The sequence below is a fragment of the Rousettus aegyptiacus genome, unplaced genomic scaffold, assembly GCF_014176215.1.
Source record: "Rousettus aegyptiacus isolate mRouAeg1 unplaced genomic scaffold, mRouAeg1.p scaffold_m13_p_13, whole genome shotgun sequence".
In the NCBI taxonomy this organism is placed as follows: domain Eukaryota; kingdom Metazoa; phylum Chordata; class Mammalia; order Chiroptera; family Pteropodidae; genus Rousettus; species Rousettus aegyptiacus.
Window position 1 is genome coordinate 63,473,778 of NW_023416288.1, and position 22,260 is coordinate 63,496,037.

The window sequence follows — 22,260 nt, forward strand, 5'->3', positions numbered from 1 at the left end:
TTGCTCGCTCGCTCGCCAGCCCGCTACCCTCGTGTAGAGGGGGCGGGAGGAAGCGGCCCGGGGAGGGGGGTGGGGGGTGGGGGTGAGAGAGAGAGGAAGGAAGGAAGGAAGGGAGGGAGGAAGGGAGGGAGGACGGAGGGGGAAGTGGGACGGAGGCGCGGAGCAGGGCTGCGCGGCGGCGGCGCTGGAAGGCGCCGGCGTTAACCCCTCGAGGGCAGGCGGCGGAGGGGGAGCGGTGTTCGCACATAAGAGCACTGCATCACGCTAATCTTCTCCCCAGAACAGTATGCGTCAGCAGTACATTCACGTTCTGACTGAAGGACAAAAGGATGAGAGAGCAGTCTGCGTGGCTGCTGCCTGCACCACCACGAGCCCGGCGCGAGGAGGAGACCGTGGGCGCCGAGCGCAGGGGCCCCGCTGCTGCCGCCGCCGCCGCCACTAGCAAGCGGGGACCATGTTCCCGGGCTCCGGAGCGTTTCCCGCAGCTGAGAGCCCCGCTGCTCACGCCGCCGCCAGCGCTCGGGCCGCCGCAGCAGTCCTCGGGCAGCGCAGCAGCTGAAGGAGCTGGGAGCCGAAGCCCCGAACTCGCTCTCTCCGCACAAAGCCAGAGGCAGCGGCGCGCCGGGAGCCCGGCTGCGGCGGGCGGCGGCGGGCGGTTACGCGCTGCCGGGGGCTGCGGCCGCCACCGCCGGACCCGCGCCCGCCCCCGGACTCCGTGAAGGCGCCTGCGGTGCGGGCGCGCCCGGGCCGCCGCCGCGCGCCTCTCTGGTCCACGGACCTGGTCCCGGCGCTGCCTCCACGCCGCTGCCCCTCGGGGGCCGCACGGATTACCGCTCCTCGCGCCAGCGGACGGTGGACTGGGAAAGTCAGCCCAGATCGTGTCTCTTTAACCCTTGCGAGAAGAGGCGAGGAAAGAAGGGGGTGTGTGTCTGGGGAGGGCGCAGGAGCCGCGACACCGCCAGTTAACTCTCGCAGCCCCGCGGGCTGAAGACTGCATCAGCCGCGGAGCAGCCGCCACAAGGAGAGCAGGCAGCGCAGCAGCCAGCGAGCGCGCGGCCTGGGAGGCTTCGGGCGCCCCCTCACTCCCGGCCGGGCGCAGCCCCGGGCGCGGGCTGGGGGCGCCGGAGGCACACTCCGGCGATGAAGCGTCTTCTCCCTTGGCTGGTGCGAGCCGGTGCCAGGGTCCAAGGACAAAGCCGGGAAGCGCTGGTGGCGCCGCTCCTCGGGCCGAGGGGGGGGCATGCACCTGCATAGCCCGCCGGGCCTTGGCTCTCCCAGGCGCTTCAACTCCGCTGCTCCGCCGTAGCCCGCTCCGGATTTACTAGAAGCCATTTTGTCTCCCCCTCCCCTCCCTGTCCCTTCCCCTCCCCATTACCCTCCCCATCCCCTCTCTTTCCCCCTTTTGTTAATTACAACTAAGAAGTAAGAATGGGAACGAAGTGGCCAGCTCCTGGGGAGACCGCTTGAGGACACCACGCCAGTTCCTCCCTTCCTTCCTTCCTTCCAAGGTAGGTGACAGCGAATAACTGGGTGGGGATGGTTGCAGTGGGGGACAGAAAGTCTCGCTTTCCAAGGGCTTGACTTGAAGGGGGGCTGGTAGTCGAGGGGCCACTCTCGAGTTTGGCATGATTTTCCCGGCCGGCCGATCTGCTCCGTCTCTCTAATCGCCCCCTCCTCACCTCCTTCTCCAGATGGAAAGAGGCGCTCCTAGCTCACTTAAGCCGGGGTAGGGCTGGTTCTCCTTTCCAAGCCAAAATCCCAGGCGATGGTGAATTATGAACGTGCCACACCATGAAGCTCTTGTGGCAGGTAACTGTGCACCACACCTGGAATGCCGTCCTGCTCCCGGTCGTCTACCTCACGGCTCAAGTGTGGATTCTGTGTGCAGCCATCGCTGCTGCCGCTTCGGCGGGGCCCCAGAACTGCCCGTCTGTCTGCTCGTGCAGTAACCAGTTCAGCAAGGTGGTGTGCACCCGTCGGGGCCTCTCTGAGGTCCCGCAGGGTATTCCCTCCAACACCCGGTACCTCAACCTCATGGAAAACAATATCCAGATGATCCAGGCCGACACCTTCCGACACCTCCACCACCTGGAGGTTCTGCAACTGGGCAGGAACTCCATCCGGCAGATCGAGGTGGGGGCCTTCAACGGCCTGGCCAGCCTCAACACCCTGGAGCTCTTTGACAACTGGCTGACAGTCATCCCGAGTGGGGCCTTTGAGTACCTGTCCAAGCTGCGGGAGCTGTGGCTGCGAAATAACCCCATAGAAAGCATCCCTTCTTATGCCTTCAACAGGGTGCCCTCCCTCATGCGTCTGGACTTGGGGGAGCTCAAGAAGCTGGAGTATATCTCTGAGGGGGCTTTTGAGGGACTGTTCAACCTCAAGTACCTGAACTTGGGCATGTGCAACATTAAAGACATGCCCAATCTCACTCCCCTGGTGGGGCTGGAAGAGCTGGAGATGTCAGGGAACCACTTCCCTGAGATCAGGCCTGGCTCCTTCCATGGCCTAAGCTCCCTCAAGAAGCTATGGGTCATGAACTCACAGGTCAGCTTGATTGAGCGGAATGCTTTTGATGGGCTGGCCTCACTTGTGGAACTCAACCTGGCCCACAATAACCTCTCTTCTTTGCCCCATGACCTCTTCACCCCACTGAGGTACCTGGTGGAGTTGCACCTACACCACAATCCTTGGAACTGTGATTGTGATATTTTGTGGCTAGCCTGGTGGCTTCGGGAGTACATACCCACCAATTCCACCTGCTGTGGCCGCTGTCATGCTCCCCTGCATATGCGAGGCCGCTACCTGGTGGAGGTGGACCAGGCCTCCTTCCAGTGCTCTGCTCCCTTCATCATGGATGCACCTCGGGACCTCAATATCTCTGAGGGTCGGATGGCAGAACTTAAGTGTCGGACTCCCCCTATGTCCTCCGTGAAGTGGTTGCTGCCCAATGGGACAGTACTTAGCCACGCCTCCCGCCACCCTCGGATTTCTGTCCTCAGTGATGGCACCTTGAACTTCTCCCACGTGCTGCTTTCAGACACTGGGGTATACACATGCATGGTGACCAATGTGGCAGGCAACTCTAATGCCTCGGCCTACCTCAACGTGAGCACGGCCGAGCTCAACACTTCCAACTATAGCTTCTTCACCACGGTCACAGTGGAGACCACTGAGATCTCGCCTGAGGACACAACACGCAAGTATAAGCCTGTTCCTACCACATCTACTGGTTACCAGCCGGCATATACCACCTCTACCACGGTGCTCATTCAGACCACCCGTGTGCCCAAGCAGGTGGCAGTACCCGCGACAGACACCAATGACAAGATGCAGACCAGCCTGGATGAAGTCATGAAGACCACCAAAATCATCATTGGCTGCTTTGTGGCAGTGACTCTGCTCGCTGCCGCCATGTTGATTGTCTTCTATAAACTTCGCAAGCGGCACCAGCAGAGGAGCACAGTCACAGCCGCTCGGACAGTTGAGATTATCCAGGTGGATGAAGACATCCCAGCGGCGGCATCTGCAGCGGCAACAGCAGCTCCATCCGGTGTATCAGGTGAGGGGGCAGTAGTGCTGCCCACAATTCATGACCACATTAACTACAACACCTACAAACCAGCACATGGGGCCCACTGGACAGAAAACAGCCTGGGGAACTCTCTGCACCCCACAGTCACCACTATCTCTGAACCTTATATAATTCAGACCCACACCAAGGACAAGGTACAGGAAACGCAAATATGACTCCCCCTCCCCCCAAAAACTTATAAAATGCAATAGAATGCACACACACAAAAAATGACAGCAACTTTTGTACAGAGTGGGGAGAGACTTTTTCTTGTATATGCTTATATATTAAATCTATGGGCTGGTAAAAGAAACAGATTATATTAAAATTTAAAAACAAAAAATCAAAACAAAACTATTTTCTAACTTGTAAGTTCTATTTAAAGGGGGAGTGGGGTTCTTGGGAACGTTGTGGGGTAGAAGCCGCAAGTCAACTTGCTATGCTGCCAGAAGGGATTTCTGGTATAAGGCTGAAACTGCTAAGATAAACTAAGACGACAACAAACATCCCTAAGGAGGTAGGGTGTGGGCTGCTGAGGGGTGGGGGGTAGACTGAATCTGTCATTTTTTAGAAGATGCTTCTTAGGATAGAGGAATATCCATTTCTATAGACACCTTTCTTAAGCTGAGAGCTGTCTTTGCAGATTTATCTTATTAAAAAAAATACAAAAAAGCACCAAGAATTTGTACTGTGCTAAAATGTTGAGAGGCAATAATATTTTTCTTCAAAGGCCAAGGGGAAGAAAGATCTATAAATGTATTTTAAACAGGGAATCCATCAGAATTCAAACGAATCCTTAAAGGCGCTGGGTCTTTATGTCTGTCCATGTGCATAAGTCTCCTTGGTTTGTGCACTGGGACACACGTGTGTCCCGCCTGACAGCGCTTCAGGAAGGAGCAGAGAAGGAAGGGAGCTGGCGTAGCTCTCAGTCAAATGCTTTCACATTGCACCAGATTCCTGCAGTTGGGCTTAACCCACTCTGTGCAAGGCATGTGTCTATTCAGGGTTTCCCATGAGAAGGAGGAGGCCCTGAAAGTGGGTGCGGCAGCAGAGGGGGTGGGAAGGGAGAGCAGAAGCAGAGAGAATGTATTCACAGGAGGCCACATATTAGCATTGTGTTATGTCCACCTGTTGTTCCCGGTACCTGACAAATGATTGTAGACAATGATGGCATTTTATGATTTTTAAAACTGGTTCTGTTTGTTTTAAGGTGGAGAGGGAGGAGGCTGGGAGTGGGGAGCTTGGGGGAGTGGAAGCTTTTCTCATGCTTGTGATTTGGTGACTATTCTAAATGCTGATTCATTAGGGATTATTACAGCTGATGTCAACTAGTTGTGGTGATGGGGTGGGGGCAGAACATAGAGTAGAGAAGGGAAAGGAGAGACAGCAAGGGCACAGGCTCATTTTAAGTAAAATGAAGCCTTTCTCAACCAGGATGGTTCATAAAACAGATGTGAAATCGACAGATAAAACGGATACACATGCACACACGAGTGAGTTCTGCATGGAGTTCTGCTGGATGTAGCACGAGGGGAAGGCTTCCCTCTCCCAGGCCTACCTCAGGAGGAGGTGGAAGAGAACGGGTGGGCGTGGGTGGGGAAGGCAGAGATCTCTGTTATTCTGGTCCATTTAATGCTGTAACTTCTTTCATTTATTATTTTAGCTTTAAAAGGTAATAAAGGGTTCAGATTTGAAAGGGGGTGGGATGGGTGGGGGGAATGCCAACAAAAGAACACTGATTGTAATGTGAGAAAAGTGTATTTTTGTATTTTAATAAATATTGTTCAATTTTTAATTCAATGTTCCCAAAGGGTTAACTTGAGTTAAGACCCTGAACCTACAAATTCTTATGAACATTGACGAAGTCATTTCTATTTAAAGCAAAAAAGGGAAGGGGAGGGGAGAGATGAGGTGGGAGGAGAAAACAATGTTACATTTCGTTAAAGTATGGGAAAATGCTGAAGCTGTCAACAACCTTTCCTTAGCTTAAATAAACGCACCCCGATTCTAGTGCACCTTCCGCGAGCTAAGTGTATCAGTCCCTAGCTTTGTTGGGGGTAGAACCAGATTCCTTATGCCCTGGAAAAGCAGGGGAAATGGGTCAGCTTCAGCTCCTGGGACCGGCCCAGAAGTTAAATGCCACCTCAGCAGAAGCTGCTGGTCAGGCAGCACCAGCTCTACCCGGGGACCCTGGAGGACCTGGATTTAAGAGGTCTGCAATTATGTATGTTGTTTGGCTTAAATTTCTCACAGGCAGTGTTGCTTCTGTTGTCTGGGTGCTAAGTAGTCAAACATGTTTTGTGGTGGTGGGTGTCCGTCTCCTGATGCTTACTGAGTAACGACGTCCAGGGAGGCTGCATGAACTGGGACCCTGCGTCTCTTCAGCGCCAGTATTTATACTAATGCAGGCAATCGGGACTGAGTGGGTGTGATCTCTCTGGCACTGAACAGGGAGAGAGGCAGGCAGCACTTTGCAGCAGTTGGCTAAGAAATGGCTAAGAAAGGGCCAATTTTTAATCCTCCTGGGTGTATATGTATCATTTCTGGGTCCATGTTTGCGGCAGCATGTACGCATGGGCACACGCTTAGAAACTGCCACTCAAGTTTCTGGGCTCCAAAGATATGCTCCCTCTCCCTATCCTTTACCACCCTACCCCCATTAGAGAGAGAAAACTGCGGCAGAGTAAAGGGTGGGATTTGGCTAAGACCAGTTGAAAATGCAAGAAATTACCCCCTTTCCTAGTGCCAAAAGACACAGCTCAGGCTGTTTAGTACAGCTTCAGAAGCAATTGTGGAAGTTGCTGCTTCAGAAACAGAGGATGTGGAGCCAATTTTCGAACACCCCTCCTTTCTCCACAGCTCTTTGGGCAGTCAGGGAATTATGGAAATAGCTCTGGAATAACAAAGGGTCTTAGGCTGAACGAAGGTCTGAGGGGAGAGGGAGAGAAATGGGCCTAAGAACAAAGGCATTTGTTGTAGGGGTTGAGCAAATTAAGATCTTAGAATTTTAGGAATAAGTGCTTTCTGGAAGGAACCACAAAGGAGTTGGGGAAGACTGAGAATGTGGTTCCTGGGTATAAATGTCCTTTCCCCACTGGACCTGCTGCTTGGCCTGGGCACCGTTTCAGCTTTTAGAGCAGCAGCCCTCTTTTGCTGTAATGTTGGGGTACATGTCCTTTGTAGCAGGTACTTGGGTCAGGTCTTCAAAGGAGTCCCACCAGCACCGCAAGAACAGCCTCTAATGCTGCGTTGGTGACTCATCCTAGAGCCGGGCCAAGCTGTAGGGTGTCTTACCTGAGAGCGGAACATGGGTCGGTGCCTCTTCAGGGGGTCGTTATAGCAACATGTTAGAGGGAAGGACTCTGCTGCTGATGATGTGGAGTTTAAGAATTTTCATTACGGAATTTTTAAAGGCCATGAAAAATCATTTAGTCTAATCTCTTCACATTTTACGGTCAAGGAAACCAAGCTCCAGAGAAATTGAAAGATCTATCCAAGGCCACAGTGCTAGTCAGTGAAAGAGGTGGGACTGAAACTCAGCTCTCCTGACGCCCAAGCCAAATGTGTTCTCACTCGGACACTTACTGGCTATCAAGAGCATACTTCTTTCCTGGCCAATATGCAATGAAAATGGGACCTCCCTACATATATCTCTATGTTCTCCTCTTCCTCACAGAGCTGCTTGATCTCCTTCAGAATCGGCTCTACTGCCCTCCAAGGCCTGACCAGAATTCTGACCACGGGGGCCCCATAGTTGGCCCAAGGGCCATGTGTGCTCGCTAAGGAGCTAGGACCGCACAAAACAGCTTCCAGATTCTTAGGTTCAACTGTGGGATCCCACAGAGGGTGACAGCTGCTAGGGAAAGGGTGAAGTAGATAAAAGCAGGCTGTTCTCAGTGGGAAAGGTGGCTTGGCCTTCTCCCGGCCTTGAAAGCTTTGAAAGTAGAAGATGGAGGTGTTCAAGCACCTAACAGACCAAGTTCTCCATAGCGGAGGGGTTTCTGCTTATTTGGCCCAACAGCGAGACTCTTGGGGGGACCTTAACTCCTCTCCACTGTATCTACTCCAGCGCCAGCTCCTTAAGAGCCATGCTGTGTTGCCATTCCCATCATCTGTTCCAGGGCCTTTTCTTCAGCGTGCTGCTGCATCCCATTCTTAATGAAGGCAGATAGGCTGGTTGCTAAGGCCCAGAGACATTAGCCTTATTATGGCTGTTTAACATGCACTGAGGCCAGCAACTTGCTTCGTGCTGAGTGGAACAACATAGCAAAGAGTCATGCAAGACAATCCCTGTTATTAGTGGAGAGAGGTCCAGGTCCATGGCCATAGTAGTTGAGCTCTGGCTTCCTTCAGTGGAGATGGGAAGAGACTGAGAGAGGGCTGAGTGGGCCTTAGTCAGCCCAGGCAGACTACTGCCTCAGGGGGCCAGAGCCCACAATTAACGCCCCAACACTGTACTGAAACGAAACAACAGGGGCTTAAAATTAGAGAGGAGAGAAGATGGGCAGGATGGGGAGAGACAGAGGGAGAGGGGGATAGATAGATAAGAGACAGAGACAGACAGACAGAAAGAGAACATTTATATCCAAACATATGTCTGATTTTATCTCCTCTGCTGGCACTCAGCACTCCATGCCATCAGCTAATGCAGGCACCGTTCATGCCATTTCTAAATCCTCCCTCAGCTAAACTGCAAGACAGCTTTTGGCTCAAAGCATCTCTCTTGATCTCCATCCATTGAGAATATACCCTTCCCCCTCAGGGGGAAGAATGGTTTGGGCAGTGGATTAAGGTTGTTTTAATTTTTGCTTTAAACTAAAATGAAGTAAATTGCTTCTTGGAGCAGGGATAAAGGCTTAGGAACAGATGAGTGAAACATACATATCTGCAAAGCCATATAGGATAGTGCTAGCAAGTATAGACTCTTCCTGGGTTGAATCCCAGCTCCGTCACTTACTAGATGTGTGACTTCAGACAAATACTCAGTTTCTTCATCTGTAAAATGGACATAATATTAGTATCTACCTCACTACTTCACAGACTGTTGAGAATTGAAATTAAATATATAAAAATCACTCAGAATAGTGCCTGACATCATATTACTGTTATATAGTTGGTAGTTATTTCATGATATACGTTAAGGGGATAGGTCACCTGCCCAGCCCTCATTATCACATCTATTCTTGAACTTCATCCATGCCCAAAGAGAGAACATGCCTATTGAGCTACTCCAGAGAGGAAGGATGACTATCTGGAAGTCAAGGACAGTGAGACAGCCCTATCTATAGGCCCAAGCACTGTGGGGAAGATGGGTTGTACTTTTCTTCCCTAGAAGCACTGCTTTGTGTCCTGTTCCCTAATCCAGCTCTATAGTTGGCCTAAGGCTCTGTGTTAGTCTAGGAATAGATTACCTTTCCTTGTGGTGAGTAGAAAGAAAGATGCTGGTGGTGCACAAGCTGAGGGATGGGACAGTATACGTCTACCTAGGAAGCCTTGGTCACTTACCAAGAGGGTAGGCTTTCTATCCTTGTTTCTCTGTCAGGGTGCCTTACCAAGGGTGGGGTCGGGAAGAGCAGAGGCAGAAGGCAGCAGAGAGAAGAAGGCTGTTGGGGCTTTAAAGCAGTATCGGAGGGCTTAGGCAAACAAAAGACAGGGAAAAAAGGCATCATAATTTGAGTAAATGAGAGCAGGATGAAGCTGTATGACAGATACACAGGCTAAGGGTCTGCAATGCAGTTAGGGAAGAAAGCCAGGGAGATTCCTCTGCTCTAGCAATCAAGAGACTGGCTGAACCCTGGATGGGGGAGGACTGTTATTGTGAAATTCATGGCATGGAACAGAAGAGAAAAGCAAGGAAATTAACTTTCCAAGAGTAGCCTAAGAAAGGCTAGAATTAGATTTTAGGATGATCACAGGTTTTATCCTCTGGTACGTGCCAGCTCTGCTCTCAGTACTTGGGCCAAATCACCTACCCGCAATAGTCCTGTTCGCTATGCTGGAGGCTTTCCACTGCTTATGGGAAGCAGCCTGGCCCTTAGGGCTTGAATCTAACCCAGATGGGCTCATTCAGGGGTCTGTTCTGGATGTTCCTTCATTTCTATTAAGGCACAGTCATGTGGGGAGAGGAGAGGGTGCAACTCACTGTTTATCCGCAAAAAGTATTATTCCAGAGGAAAGGTGTGCTATAAACTGTTTTCCCATAAAAATGATGATAACTGTGAGTTCAGTGCAGATGGACCCTGGCAGAGAGTCAGAGATTAGGCCTAGACCTGTAAGGGGATATCGCTGGGAAAAGCTCTCTCTGGTCAAGGAAGTCAGCCTTTGAGAGGATGGCACTGTCTTCTCTAGCTTATCCCATCGAGAAGATTTTTAAATCAACAGTAGGGAAGCACTGCGATGAGAGGCCACATGAATGCCACGTTTTGGGACTATGTGGACCAAAGTAGTACTTAGCCTTTCAGGTTCATGCATTCTGTATACCTAGGAATAATACTAGAGCAATTACTAAAATTTCAATTAATTACTAAATTCCAAAGAAGCAGTCTTTGATCCACTTGTTTCCTTCATACTCACCTACCTTCCTGTACCCCCACTAGTAAAAAGCACATTCCAATTAATTCTTGCATCAGCCCCCACATATGCCCATTTGGGTACAATCGTCTGCCATGACAGGACTTAGGATACCCCACAAGAACCGCCCATTCTCGAAGACCGATGGCTCTTCCTCCTAAAGGTTCTCATGCTGTTTCACCTTCTAAGGCAAGTCCTTAACCTGCAGTCTCTAACAGTTCCTTTAAGGTCTCAACCCTGGTTTCCCTGTGTCTGTGCTGGTGTTGATTTATTCACTAGATAAGTCACTCTACCTGCTCAATGAGTCAGCAAGGATGACTGAGAAGCGCTTTCACACACTAACTGTTCCCGGAGCAAGGTTCGGTTTCCTGGCCCCCGGCTACTACTTCCCAGTCTTCAAGGCCCTGCTTCTTCCCTTACCTACTCATCTAGGTTCATTAAGACCATTCAGACAGCTTCTCCCACTCAGACTCTACCCTGTAGGTGAACTGAATGAGTTACTGGCAGCTCTGCAGAGGCAGTTCCCTGAATAGTACAGCCGTGTTTGTAGGAATGCTCGGTGTGTCCCTCACAATAGGCCCAGCGCAGTCCCAGAAATGGAGCCGAGGCCTCAGATACTGCGTACCGCTGCAGTGGTTACAAGTTATGATCTATTACCATTGCAAGAAGACTTAATTTCTGGACTTAAAGGAAGTCGGATAATACTTTATCCTATTAACGTCTGCCTGGATGAATTGACAATGGCTTCCTTCTGACATGACAGCAAATTCTTCCAATTCATCTCTTTAAAGGTGTGAGCTGAGAAAGTCTGGAATACGAAAGGAGGGAGAGTTGAGGAAGAGACTGTGAAAGGAACCAGGGAAAGGAAAGACAATTATTAATAAGAAATGAGGATGGGGACTTGGCGGGCTATGGCGAGACTGAGATATCTTAAAGCATGTTTGTGTTTCATTGTTTCTTGCGTGAGGAAGACAATTGCAGATACTGGGTATGTTGTATCTGTGTGTAAGAAAGAAGGCCCTGCAGCCACAGAGAAATCGGAACACAGGAATGAGTAACTGGCCTATTCCATGCTCTTCTTGTTTCAGCTGCCGGGCCTGCGAGGTAGCTTTCCTTTTAATCCCTCTTCCCCATTCCCGTTTTAAGTCCATATCTGCTCTGACCAGGGGTGTCACGTCAGCCGAGTTCAACCTTCACATCTTGGGTATGTGATCAAGGCTGGTTGACCTTGGGATGGCAACAGGTCCTGAGGACAGAATGATGGGTTTATGGCTTCTAATTTCAGGGGTGTGGAGACAGTGGAGGGAAATTCCAAGTTAGTTCAGAAAACCTAGTTGCACCCCTTCATTTTATTTATTAGGAAAATGCAGCCCAGGGAGATGTGACTTGCCTAGTGTCTGCATCTGGTGATGCGGAGACGGGATCTCTGGTCTCTGGGTTCTCAACCCAGCACTATTACTGAGCACCAGCAGTAATGGCTGACAACTCCAGGGGGCGCCATTTACAGAAACTACAAAGTGATTAGTGCCCCCTGGAGTTTGCAATTTGGTGCAATCCCTTATAGTTTGCTTCCAAGGAGGGAGGGCGAGAAGGGGAAGGCCTTTCACGCCAGTACTTTATCTGTGCTTAATGCTCTGAGGCAGATGGTGCCCACTCATGACTTCATTCAAACAGCTCGAGCTGAGGAATCAGGCAACTTTTCCTTACTCTTCCACCGCAGTGTTCCAGAGCATGTGAGTTCGGACGGCAGCCCAACAGCTCACAAAAAGGGGCTCAGGTTGCTTACCCTGCCCTCCTCTTCCTAATAAGAGTGAAAAGCTGTAAGGTAAAGAACAGGTATCCATGTGCAGGAAAAGCCTGCAGAAGCTAAATCATGTTAGAGGTCTGTTCAAGGTCAAGAGGACCACTGGATAAGCAGAGAAGTGGGGAGTCCCGCCTCCACCTCCCTCGCCTTCTCTGTTAGTGAGAAAGCTCAGATGGCTCAGGCTGACTCAGGGGCCTGCTCTGAAACAGGGGTCTAAGAAGCTATTAAATGTCTCAACAAATCCTCTCTGGGGAAACAAAGTGGCCCTGGCTATAATTTTATCACATACATTTAATTAGAATCTGTCTCCTTCATGATGGCTTCAAGAGAAGTCCCAACAGAAACATTCTAAAAGAACAGCCGTTTTCAGCCAAGGATCTCTTTTAACTGAGTTAATTTAGCAGAAATTTGCCATCTTGGATTGGGTGGAGTTACCTCTCTTAAACTTCAAAGCTGGGAAGAGAAAGGAGGTGGGGAATGCAGAGAAATAAAGAGGAGGGCGGGGGGTTCAAGCAAATGAGTTTCCATCTATTAAGGAGCGGTAATTTCTGCTAGCGCCCCTAGAGACCGGTCCCCTCCTAATGGCCTGACTCTAATGATTCCTACTCCTAAGCAACAGCCTGTGTTCTGCTGTGCTGAGACGAGCTGTGCCAGAGAAATTCCCTTTCTCTCGGAGGTGCTGCTGTCATTGCGCAGGAGAGATTAGCCAGCCAGGAGGATGTGCTTTTGGTGGGGCGAGAGAAAGCTCACCAAACAGAATGCTCTTCTCCACTGGGCAAGGTCCTGCTGACGTAGGATATAACAGGATGAGGGACGGGCTAGGGGTTAGTGATAAGATGAAAGGGAAGACACTCTGGGCGAGAGGGGGAAGAGAAAGTAGAAGCTTAGGAGCCTCCTGAGGACAAGCACTGGCTGGCTGGGAGGCGGAGGGAGGTCTTTGGGGTGTGAGTGTGGGTTAAGCTCAGGCATAATGGACAAACACCGATGAGCATTTTTGTGACATGACATGGTAATAAGGTCTCTGGAAGCAAGGGAAGGGGAATCAATTTCAGGTCCCTAAATATCAGTCATTTCCAGGGCAGAAGTACAGGGATGTGGGCTAATACTGAAACTGGGGTGATAACTGGAATGGAGGCTGAGGGGTGTCAGTTGAGGGGCGAGGTCCTCTTGTTCTGCCCTTCGATACGCTGAAATCAGTGGGAAAAGCTAATGCTATGGCTCTAGTTATTGCTGAGGCTGCTGCCAGCAGGTACTGAGTAGGGGGCGGGGAGTCCCCTTATTTTGCCCCTGGCGGCTTTGCTGCTTCCAGGGGCTGCGTTGCCAGATGTGCCAGCAGCCAGTCTGGCCAGAGAGCCTGCAGTGCAGACAGATGCCCTGGGCCGTACTCGGGATGGCGAGACCCTTTATGGTGCTGCGGCTCGGTTCTGGGGCGGTGCCAGAGTGGCAGGGTAACGTTCCTCAGCCAGATTCATTTCTCCCAAACCTTTTCAAATATGTAGGCCATGGAGGGAGGCAAATTTAATTAAATTACTGTGTCGCGGGCCGCCCTTTCTGGGCAAGGGCTAAAAATGGGCTCACGCTGACATGCAGACCCATCTGTGTACGCAGAGCATGCGTTTCTTTGTACTTGGCTGTCAGCAGCTGGATGGCGCTGGCAGTGCCCAGTGCTGGACCTGGTGAGCTGGCCCCTTTGCCGCAGCAAGGCCGAGTCAACAGTAATCCAACCCAGGCCCCATGTGGCTCTGATGACCTTTCCCTTTCTACTTAAAATATGACTGAGTGGCGCTCCCCCTTCCTACATCAGTTCATTTCTCCCCAAATGCCTCCCTTGCCGACACCTCGGACTTTCCTGTCAGGCGGTGGTGCCCTGTGCCGAGCCAGCAAGGAGGACTGAAGCTGCAGTGAGGTGTGATTCGGAATCGTGCAAGGGCAGGGTTTGTTTAGCTTGGCAGGAGACGGAGGGGTCTCCCTGGTGATTCTCTGGAGTGCTACTTCAGCAGTTCCCCACTGGCAACTCCATGCTAGAGAGAGAACCATTTTCAGGTGCCAGAGTAAAGCAGCCAAGCTTGCTTTCCCCTCTCCCTGCGCGAAGGCCACAGTGGACACAGAACCTGACCATCACCCACAGGCAAGGAAGCTTGGTAGCAATTCAACAACCAAAACAAATGCTGGCTGTGCTGTACCTGTCAACCCCGCAAGCTCGTTCGTTTCCGTTCCTGTAGTCCAGGCCTCACTGTTCCAGTTTACAAAACACTGCTGCTGAAGCCATAGGAAAGGGCTTCCCTCTGCTGGTGTGAAATGGGCTGGGGCAGCCAGGTGTGCGGTGTGGAACAGGAGACGCTGAGGGCTGCTTAGTGGGCTTTTCCATTTGTAACTGACACCCAGGAAGTCGGCTGGGGAATCGTTCCTTTACTTGTCCCACAGAGAAAAGAGCCGTCTCTCATGTCTAAAATATTACTGAATGTAGAAGAGGTAGCCCTGTACTGGGACAAAAGGAAACACGTGGGCCCTGAGTAGTGGTCCTTATGCAGCCCCGCAGGTCCAGGGCATCGTGGCGTCAGCAGACACCCCGACGCCGTGAGTGGCGCAGGCAGCTCTGTGGTAGCGGGGGCGGCGGCCCTCTGCAGGTCCTGAGCAAGGCAGGTTTACAGGTGGTGCCCCAGTGAGGACAGAGGGCAGAAGACAGGACCGCCCGCCCCCATGAAGCCCTGATGTCCTCTTGTCATCACTCTGAGCAGCTCCAGGGCCATTCTCCTTCAAAATGAAGGGTAGGGAGGTAATGTACCTGCTACAGGTTTTTGCTGGCTAAGGTTTTTGGCTACAAATCTGATGGTTACTTTAAGAGTTAAGACAAATACTGTCAATTTGGGTCTTTGGGACTCAACTCAGGATCTGACAGAGCCGGTGGGTCGCTGTGCAGGCAGGTCACTAAAATGTGGTTAGACAGGAGGAGAGAATGGATCCAAGACAGTCAGTTTCCTATGGTTAAGAGGTTAAGCAACAAAAGCAACCTGTAGTGCGGGACAGAAACTCAGGCGAGCAGGGACAGTCACGAACACGAAACTGACTAGTCTGCTGATATTTATCATGTGGCTTTAGAAAAACAAAAAGGTTCCTGGGTACCAGACTATAGTAAAGGATCTCTCTCCCTTACTTACCAGTTGGAGAGAACAGCGTAGAGCCCACACCCAGGCTGTAGGTAACCATGACATCTGGAGTGGAATATGGTCCCCGATTCCATTCCACCCACTGGCCTCATGCTCACGAGGACAGGCAAGAGCGTACTAAACGACTAGCTTCAAACGGTAGGGATAGAAGCAGACACCTCTTCAGGTAGCCTCTGTTTTCTTCAATCAGTATGTTATTGGTCCTTGAATGTCAATCAAGATATTTTATCATTATCAAGGATTAAAAATAACCTCATTCTGAAGAAAACATTCCAAGTTGCAGAAAGAGAAAATAATATACCTCAGTTCTGATACTCGCCTATGAAGAGGGTTGGCTTCGGGGATTATGTTCATGTTTGAGCAGCCTAGGACTGCGACACTTTTCTCTAGCGGAGAAAGCCTTGAAATCATGTGTGTAACCGTGAACTAAGCCTCAGGGGAATCATGTGAATGTTGGTACTGCTGTACCAATGGCATTCCAAGAGCTACTGGGGCCCCTTGTGTTTACAGACATCCACCCAAATGAGCCAAAACTGCACAGGTGGGTGAGCAGTGTCCCTTCCTGCCGCAGGCTGCTGCCAGAGGGTATGGCTGTGGGTCTCGCTCGGGCAGAGCCTGCTAGCTGGGACGCCCTGATTCCTGTGCCTTGTCTGCAGCTGAGCAGCGAGCTGGCACAGGGAAAGGCTGAGCGAAGCTCTAGGGCTGCAAGGTCACCCACGACCCCCCTCACGTTTGTTATCCGTCGCTTCATTTTTCTTGGGGAGGGACAAGAAGGGAAACTAATTGATTACAATGGCGTGTTACGGGGCACTACCTTTCAGCACCTTGAACTGGACTGAGAAACTGAGGAGCAGGACTTTGAGAAGTTGCCAAGTCTGCATTGAAGGGAGGAACGCAGTAGGAAAAGCAGGTGACTTCTGACACCTGCTTTCGCCTCTGATTCTCAGCTCACCCTCACTCCCAGTAACACTTAGGAAGCAGGGTGGGTGGAACTAGGCTATTTGCAAGAACAGATTAGCTCTGATGCGGGCTAGAGAGTGTCTTCTGCACAGTATGAGCTTAGACCTTGCTATACCCCTTGTCCTGTGTGGTTCAGATAAAATTTATCATGTCACCACGGTTTATATGCCCAAGTACGAACTTTATGTTAGCCCCAGGTTGACCTGTAGGCAAGGCCCGGCCCAGCCCCTTCATCTCCGGGAAAGCAGGGCAGGAGAAGGATGGGAGTGGCAGACGTCGCTGGATAAGGCTGCGGCCATCTGCACTACTGTGAATCAAGGTTGGCTCAGACAGAAGGCGCGAGGGAGGAGGTGCAGCTGCTGATGGCTCAGACAGCTTGGACCTGTCCAGGCAAACAAGCCGCTCAAGTGCAAGAACAGCCAGCCAAGTAGGCAGAGCACGAATAAGGACTTAAAGCTGGAAATATCTGACAAGATATGGAGGGAGGGTAGGAAGCTGTCTGGGACTTTAACTGGTATCTGGCCTTGCCTCTTGCTGCTAAGGCAGACTCTTCTGCTAGCGAAGGGTGGGATGTGATGCTTGGGAGCTGGTGGGCTGTACCCGGGCAAGCATTCCTTGAGCTGGGATTTTTTAAAAATCTTCATCTTAAACCACAAAGAGCTCTTTCTGGATTGTTCTTCCTCACTAATGCCCTCGAAACAAAATCTAACCACTGTCTGTAGATACCTGTCTCCCTTCTTACCACGTGCCCAGGGTTAAGCAGCAGTGGGCTCTGCGTGTGTACGGTGGGGGTGGGGACGGACTGTCCCATCAATCACTGTCTGGGAGCTGTGTCTCAGAACTGGCTAAGGAAGGCACCACGGGGGGGCCCGAAGAGGCAAACACACGCTCTGCTCTGCTATCTTCCTGGAGGGGGAGGGCGGCCAGCAGTGGGCTGCTCACACGCCATTACAGCTTCTAGTGAAGGCTCTTTAAGAGACAGTGGGTCTTGGTCCCAAGTATGTATTACCAGCACCGAGGAAGCAGTTAAAAAATACCAGTGTTCAGACTCTAGACCAAATATGGTGGAATCTGGTTAGGGAGTTGGGGAGCAACAGGACTTTGATATTTTAAAAATACATCCAGGTGACTACAGGGCACATGTAGGATGACAGCCTCTGCTCTAGAGTCTAGAGGGAGCAGGGAGAAGACTTAGTGGTCATACGGCTTTCTGACAGGCAGGACAGTCCTGTCGCTAACTCCAGAAGCACTTCTTGTGCATAGTTTTGCTTAAGCCGAGGTCGTGCCCCTGAGGTTTCCTTCAGGCTCAGGAGGAGTAACTTCTGAAAGACCTGACTGACTGCCCTGGAAAAGCAAAGGGAAACCCTTTCACAAACACGTCGCCCTCCTCAGAGACCCAGGAGAGGAGAGAGAGAGGACGGGTTGCTCAGAAGCCCATGAATATCAAATGGGAGAAACCGAGGCAAAGAGAGGCTGTCATTTATTCCAAAGGACCGTGAGAAGAGACCAAATAGCATATTTCTCTCTAGCCATCAGCAGACAGAAACTGTCCCTAGTCACAGGCTGCTCTACAAGCTGACTCGGGCAGGGCGTGAGACCGCCACACAGTTCAGGTTCACAGCCCAAATGAATGAGAAAGTGCTTTTAAAAATGTCGGGTTTCTGACCCTTAGACTAGTGGCTAAGGCCCCTGCCATAGCCCTTCTTTGGTCTGCTTATTTAGAGCCAGTACAGTGCCCGGCACTGTGCCAAGTGCTAGGGAACAATGAAGATGAAAGACTTGGTCCTCGTCCTTGAGCTCAGTACAATTGCGACGGATAGTCTGGGAGTGGTGATGGGGGAGAGACGGACGGGGGAGCAGCACAGAGTCAGGGAAAGTTTCTGCCTCTTCCCATCCGAAGAGTCCTGTGAGGCAGAGCGGGTCATGTGTCTTGGAGTTTAAAGTTTTAGTGCCTCTGGGGCTACTTGTTCTTATGACTGGGCCGAGGAAGAAACTCTCCCAGTTTGAATTCCAGACATAGGCATGGGACAGTGGAAGGACCAATACCGACTGGGCCCCTGGGCGAAAGGCAGATGTGCCGGGCCCCCCTACAGAGGTGCAGCGTGTGACTTCTGTACTTCTCTCAACCTGGCATTTACTGAAAGGACTGTCTCAAGGATTCCCCAGAGAGTGGGAAGGAAGGCACGGTGCTCTTAGTGCATACTGATGGTAGCAAAGCTCTGGGCTGGTTGGGTGACCTTGGCAGTCTATAGCCTCCCTTCTACTTCAGCTTCCCTAAACAACACACATGCTCACTCACGTTCAGATATAATTCGCAAAGCCCCCTGAATAAACGAGCGCCCCCAGCCTGCCCCTGGATGAAGAGGTGCTAAGCCAGGGTCCGAAGCAAGGCTGTGGTGTGTAAATGGAGCATGGAAGCTTCCAGCCCAAGCTCCGGAGCTCCATTTAGTTTGGCTGCCGCAAGCTGCTGTTTGCCTCGTGAGCTGAGCAGCCAGAGCAGAATATTGCTTGGGATTTTAATGGGCTCTGAGGACACAGAAGAGCCCTCACGTGTGTGCACACAGCTGAGAGCACATGGACCCCCGGGGAGGGGGGGAGGTGCAAGTTTCAGCCTCCTCCCCCCACCCGAGCTTCGACAAAATCCCACTTGGTAAAGTGCTGAGCACCGAGGAAATCGGAACTCTCCTGTGGCACGTGTCACAGCGCAGCTGCCTCTCTTTCCTTGGTTTGGCAAGCGAGGTCCGCAGGGTGCTGTGTGGAGTGCTGGCCAGTGACGAGGCAGGTAAACTATAAGGCGCAACACCTTTCAGGCCTGGGCGAGGCTGAGGTCGTTCAGTAAAAGTCAAAGATGTCTTATCGTCCACGCTGAACTCAGATTCCAGACACAGGTCTAATTTGTTCTTTGTGCCTAGTCTGTTCTTCGCCTACCCAAGAGTTTAGGGTGCAGATTACTCATGGGAACTTACCCTGAAAAGCCGGTCTCAGGTTATACAAAGTCCAAAACAGAGCCGATCTTCTAGAGTGTGGGGATCCAAATTTAATCTCTGAAACCACTGGTTTTCAACCTTAGCTGTCCATTAGAATACCTGGGGAGCTTTTACATTTTTAAAAAAACATTTTCATTATTAAAAAAAAAAAAAAACCACTTCAATTTGGAAAATCTGAAACACTGAAAATAGAGAATAGTCATGAACTCCTATATACCAACTGTCCAGATTGAACAATTATCAAAATGGTCATATTTGCTCCATCTGTCCCCTATTCTTTGCTGAAATATTTTAAAGTATATCCCAGACATGATGTCATTTCACCCTTCCATACTTCAGTATCAATCTCGAAAAAATACAGCCATTTTCTTACATAACCACAATGCCATTATCACCTAACGCAATCAACAGAATTATTCCTGTTATCACCCACTATAACTGGGGCACTGAAAGCTGGTACTCGCCGAAGCCACAATCTTTGCAGGGAGGCCCAGGTCTCAGTACCTTTCCTAAGTTTCCTGCACCCATGATTCCGATGTGCAGCCAGGGTTGAGAACCACTGCCTCGATCAGTCCAGGATCCTGCTATGGGGTCTGACACAAGCTCTGTGAGTGTCCTTTAGCCCCTGATCACATCATACACAACGACAACAAAAACAAAGGAAAAAGTGACAAGCTATATAACAGGATGAAGAGCAGGAAAACAAAAGCATTAGAAGTCAGCAAGCTACAGAATCCCTTGTGCAATGCAAGCTGCCAGATCCTCAGGAGACAAGGCCCACTCAGTCCCCCAGAACCATCAGAGGTCCAAGGAGCCTAGGAGAGTTGCTCCCAGCTGCTGTCCGGGCTGCCCACGGGGCCTTTGCAACTCACACCAGGCCAGCCTGCATTATTCTTATTTCTAGCTCTTCTGGCTTCTGTACACGCTGTCTCTCTGGCCTAATATTCTGGCAAACTCTGAGCCTCAGCACCTGGTCTTAGGATTAATTAGGTCTGTAGTGAGGGGGGTGGGTGGGGTGTGCCAGAATTTGGGTGTTGGCACTGGGGTTTGGGATCATAGTCTTCAATTTTACTTATTTATTTCATTTAAAATAACTAAACAAAACATCCCACAAAAAGATAAGGCTGTATCATTGCAGCTAAAAATACCTCTACTGAGGGCGTCTGCTCACCAGCTCCTCAATTAGAGATGCTACAGGGTCCTTTGTGAACTGTGCGGTGTTGGCAGCTCACAGGGGCTCTGGGTGGCTGGGGACAATCCCTGGAGCAGTAACTAGTGACTGCTAGATGAAGGGTAGCTGGTGAGTAACCATTCAGCCAGCATGATTGGTGTACATCAGAAAATTTACAAACCCCTCTTTGCTTTATGGACCCATTGTCCAAGCCAATAAGCTACTTGCCTTCTTTTGCAATGGGCTGAAATGCCATCTCTGAGGATGCCCCAAACTAACCGGGGACAGTTCTTGACTCCCTGAGGTTCACATGAGTGTGATGATAACTAGTGGAGGTTAGGCCACCCAGTCTGGCACAGTGTATGTTTGTGGTGCTGGACAGTTTCCAAGTGTGGGTTAGTGGGTCACTGGACACGGGTCAGGCCTATGGTGGCCTCATCAAAGGGATGTTTTCAATGTAGGCTTGACTTCTAGTGGGGGAAACTGAGTGGCAGTATAGGACTTCATGGCAATTAGGGCCTCTGGATCTCTTTTGTAGGTCCTCTCACTACCTAGGTCATTTAGGCCAGCACATTCATTATTACTGGGGAAAATAAAGCCTTAGGGAGGTTAAATGATTTTGTCTGGGTCACAGATTTAGTAAAAGGACAAGCTAGAACTTAAACACAGGATTTCTGATTACAAGTGTTTCCTTCAGTCCACTGTACTATGCCATCCCAATGAATGGTTCATTCTAAGCATTCAACAAGTGCTGAAAGAGCTGCGGGAAAAGATGTTTTCAGTTCAGGTGCCAAAGGGACCAAAGAAAGTCAGGTGAGTGTTCCCGGGATGACCTGAGAATTCTGCAATCCCTGAGGTTCGGCCGACTCAAGGGTCAGACTTAGCAACCAGATCGGTTGTTTGGTGGGAACAGTGATGACATCGCAGGCCTGTGATCATCCGCCAGAGAGCCAGAGCCATTCCTTTCTCTTCCCAGGAGAGTGAGAAACAGCTGGTATTAGCCTGACTAGGGGCTGTCAGGAAAAAGGGGCAAAGATAAGGCCATTGCCATCCGGCTCGATGCAGACATCGATCTTTTTCATCTCCTGACATTGTGTGTGACCCTTGTGAAAGAATGTAGAAGCTTAAGTCAAGAGCATGAGAGGACTGGGTCAAAAAAAGTATTGAGGAAAAAAACTCAGAGGTAGGGGGAGAAGTGCAGAGTACCTTCAGGGAGAAGAGTGCAACGCAAGCCAAACACGTCCTGATGCTTAGCGCGGGGAAGGGACTGTTTGGAGTCCTGTGTTGTCCAATATGGTGGCCGCTGGCCACATGTGGCTAAATTAAAATTTAGTTTCAGGTGCTCAGTATCCTTACGGGTCTGGTGGCTACCATACTGAACAGTGCAGATAAAAACGGTTTCCATCCCAGAAAGTTCCATTGGCCAGCACTGGTAGATTCTGGTTGTCTTCTCTCATATCTTGCTGGCCACAACAAGTAATTTCCAAGACCCCTTGGGGAAGAATTGAACTTGGGGAAGCTAGAGGGTATCATTACTTACTCTCCAGTACACCTCACCCTGGGAACTCAAAGGAGCCGAGGGCAACTAGGAGTGGGAATCCCCCGTGCACCAGGTTCACCAAGGCCCTCTTTCCCCAGGCCTTGTCTGAATGTTCACAGCCACTCTGACCTTTGCACATTTTATTTCGTTTCTATTTTACGCAGTTTTAATTGATGTTTAATATAGCTTAACTCTGCGTGGTGTTCCAAGCCCCTCACCAGGGGGCCGCTCACAGGCAGAAGCACAATTAATAGCAATCCCCAGAAAATTATGCCCTGTATGGAAGCTGTCATTGCACCATATAAATGCTTATTATTACTATTGAATTCTCCAGCCTTGACACCTCCCTGTGTTTACTAGGTAGCAGATAAACCTCTATGTTTGTGCCTTCCCTACTCTACCACACCATCAAGACTAAATATAGCCCTCGTGTGTATGTTTAGCTCCATTTAGCTGTGCTTTGGAAAAGGGGGAAAAAATCAGAGTT

The 22,260-nt window shown here is 50.6% G+C and overlaps 2 protein-coding genes across 2 annotated transcripts in view; one reads left to right on the forward strand and one right to left on the reverse strand.

Annotated features, from left to right (window-relative positions):
* Positions 1–22,260, reverse strand: part of SND1 (staphylococcal nuclease and tudor domain containing 1) — a 387,820-nt gene that overhangs the window by 56,399 nt on the left and 309,161 nt on the right. The window lies entirely within an intron of this gene.
* On the forward strand, positions 1,001–5,369 carry LRRC4 (leucine rich repeat containing 4). The gene is made up of 2 exons (XM_036230949.1): positions 1,001–1,508; positions 1,692–5,369. Exon 2 carries the CDS (start codon positions 1,792–1,794, stop codon positions 3,748–3,750), a length of 1,959 nt encoding a protein of 652 aa, XP_036086842.1. The 5' UTR covers positions 1,001–1,508; positions 1,692–1,791; the 3' UTR covers positions 3,751–5,369.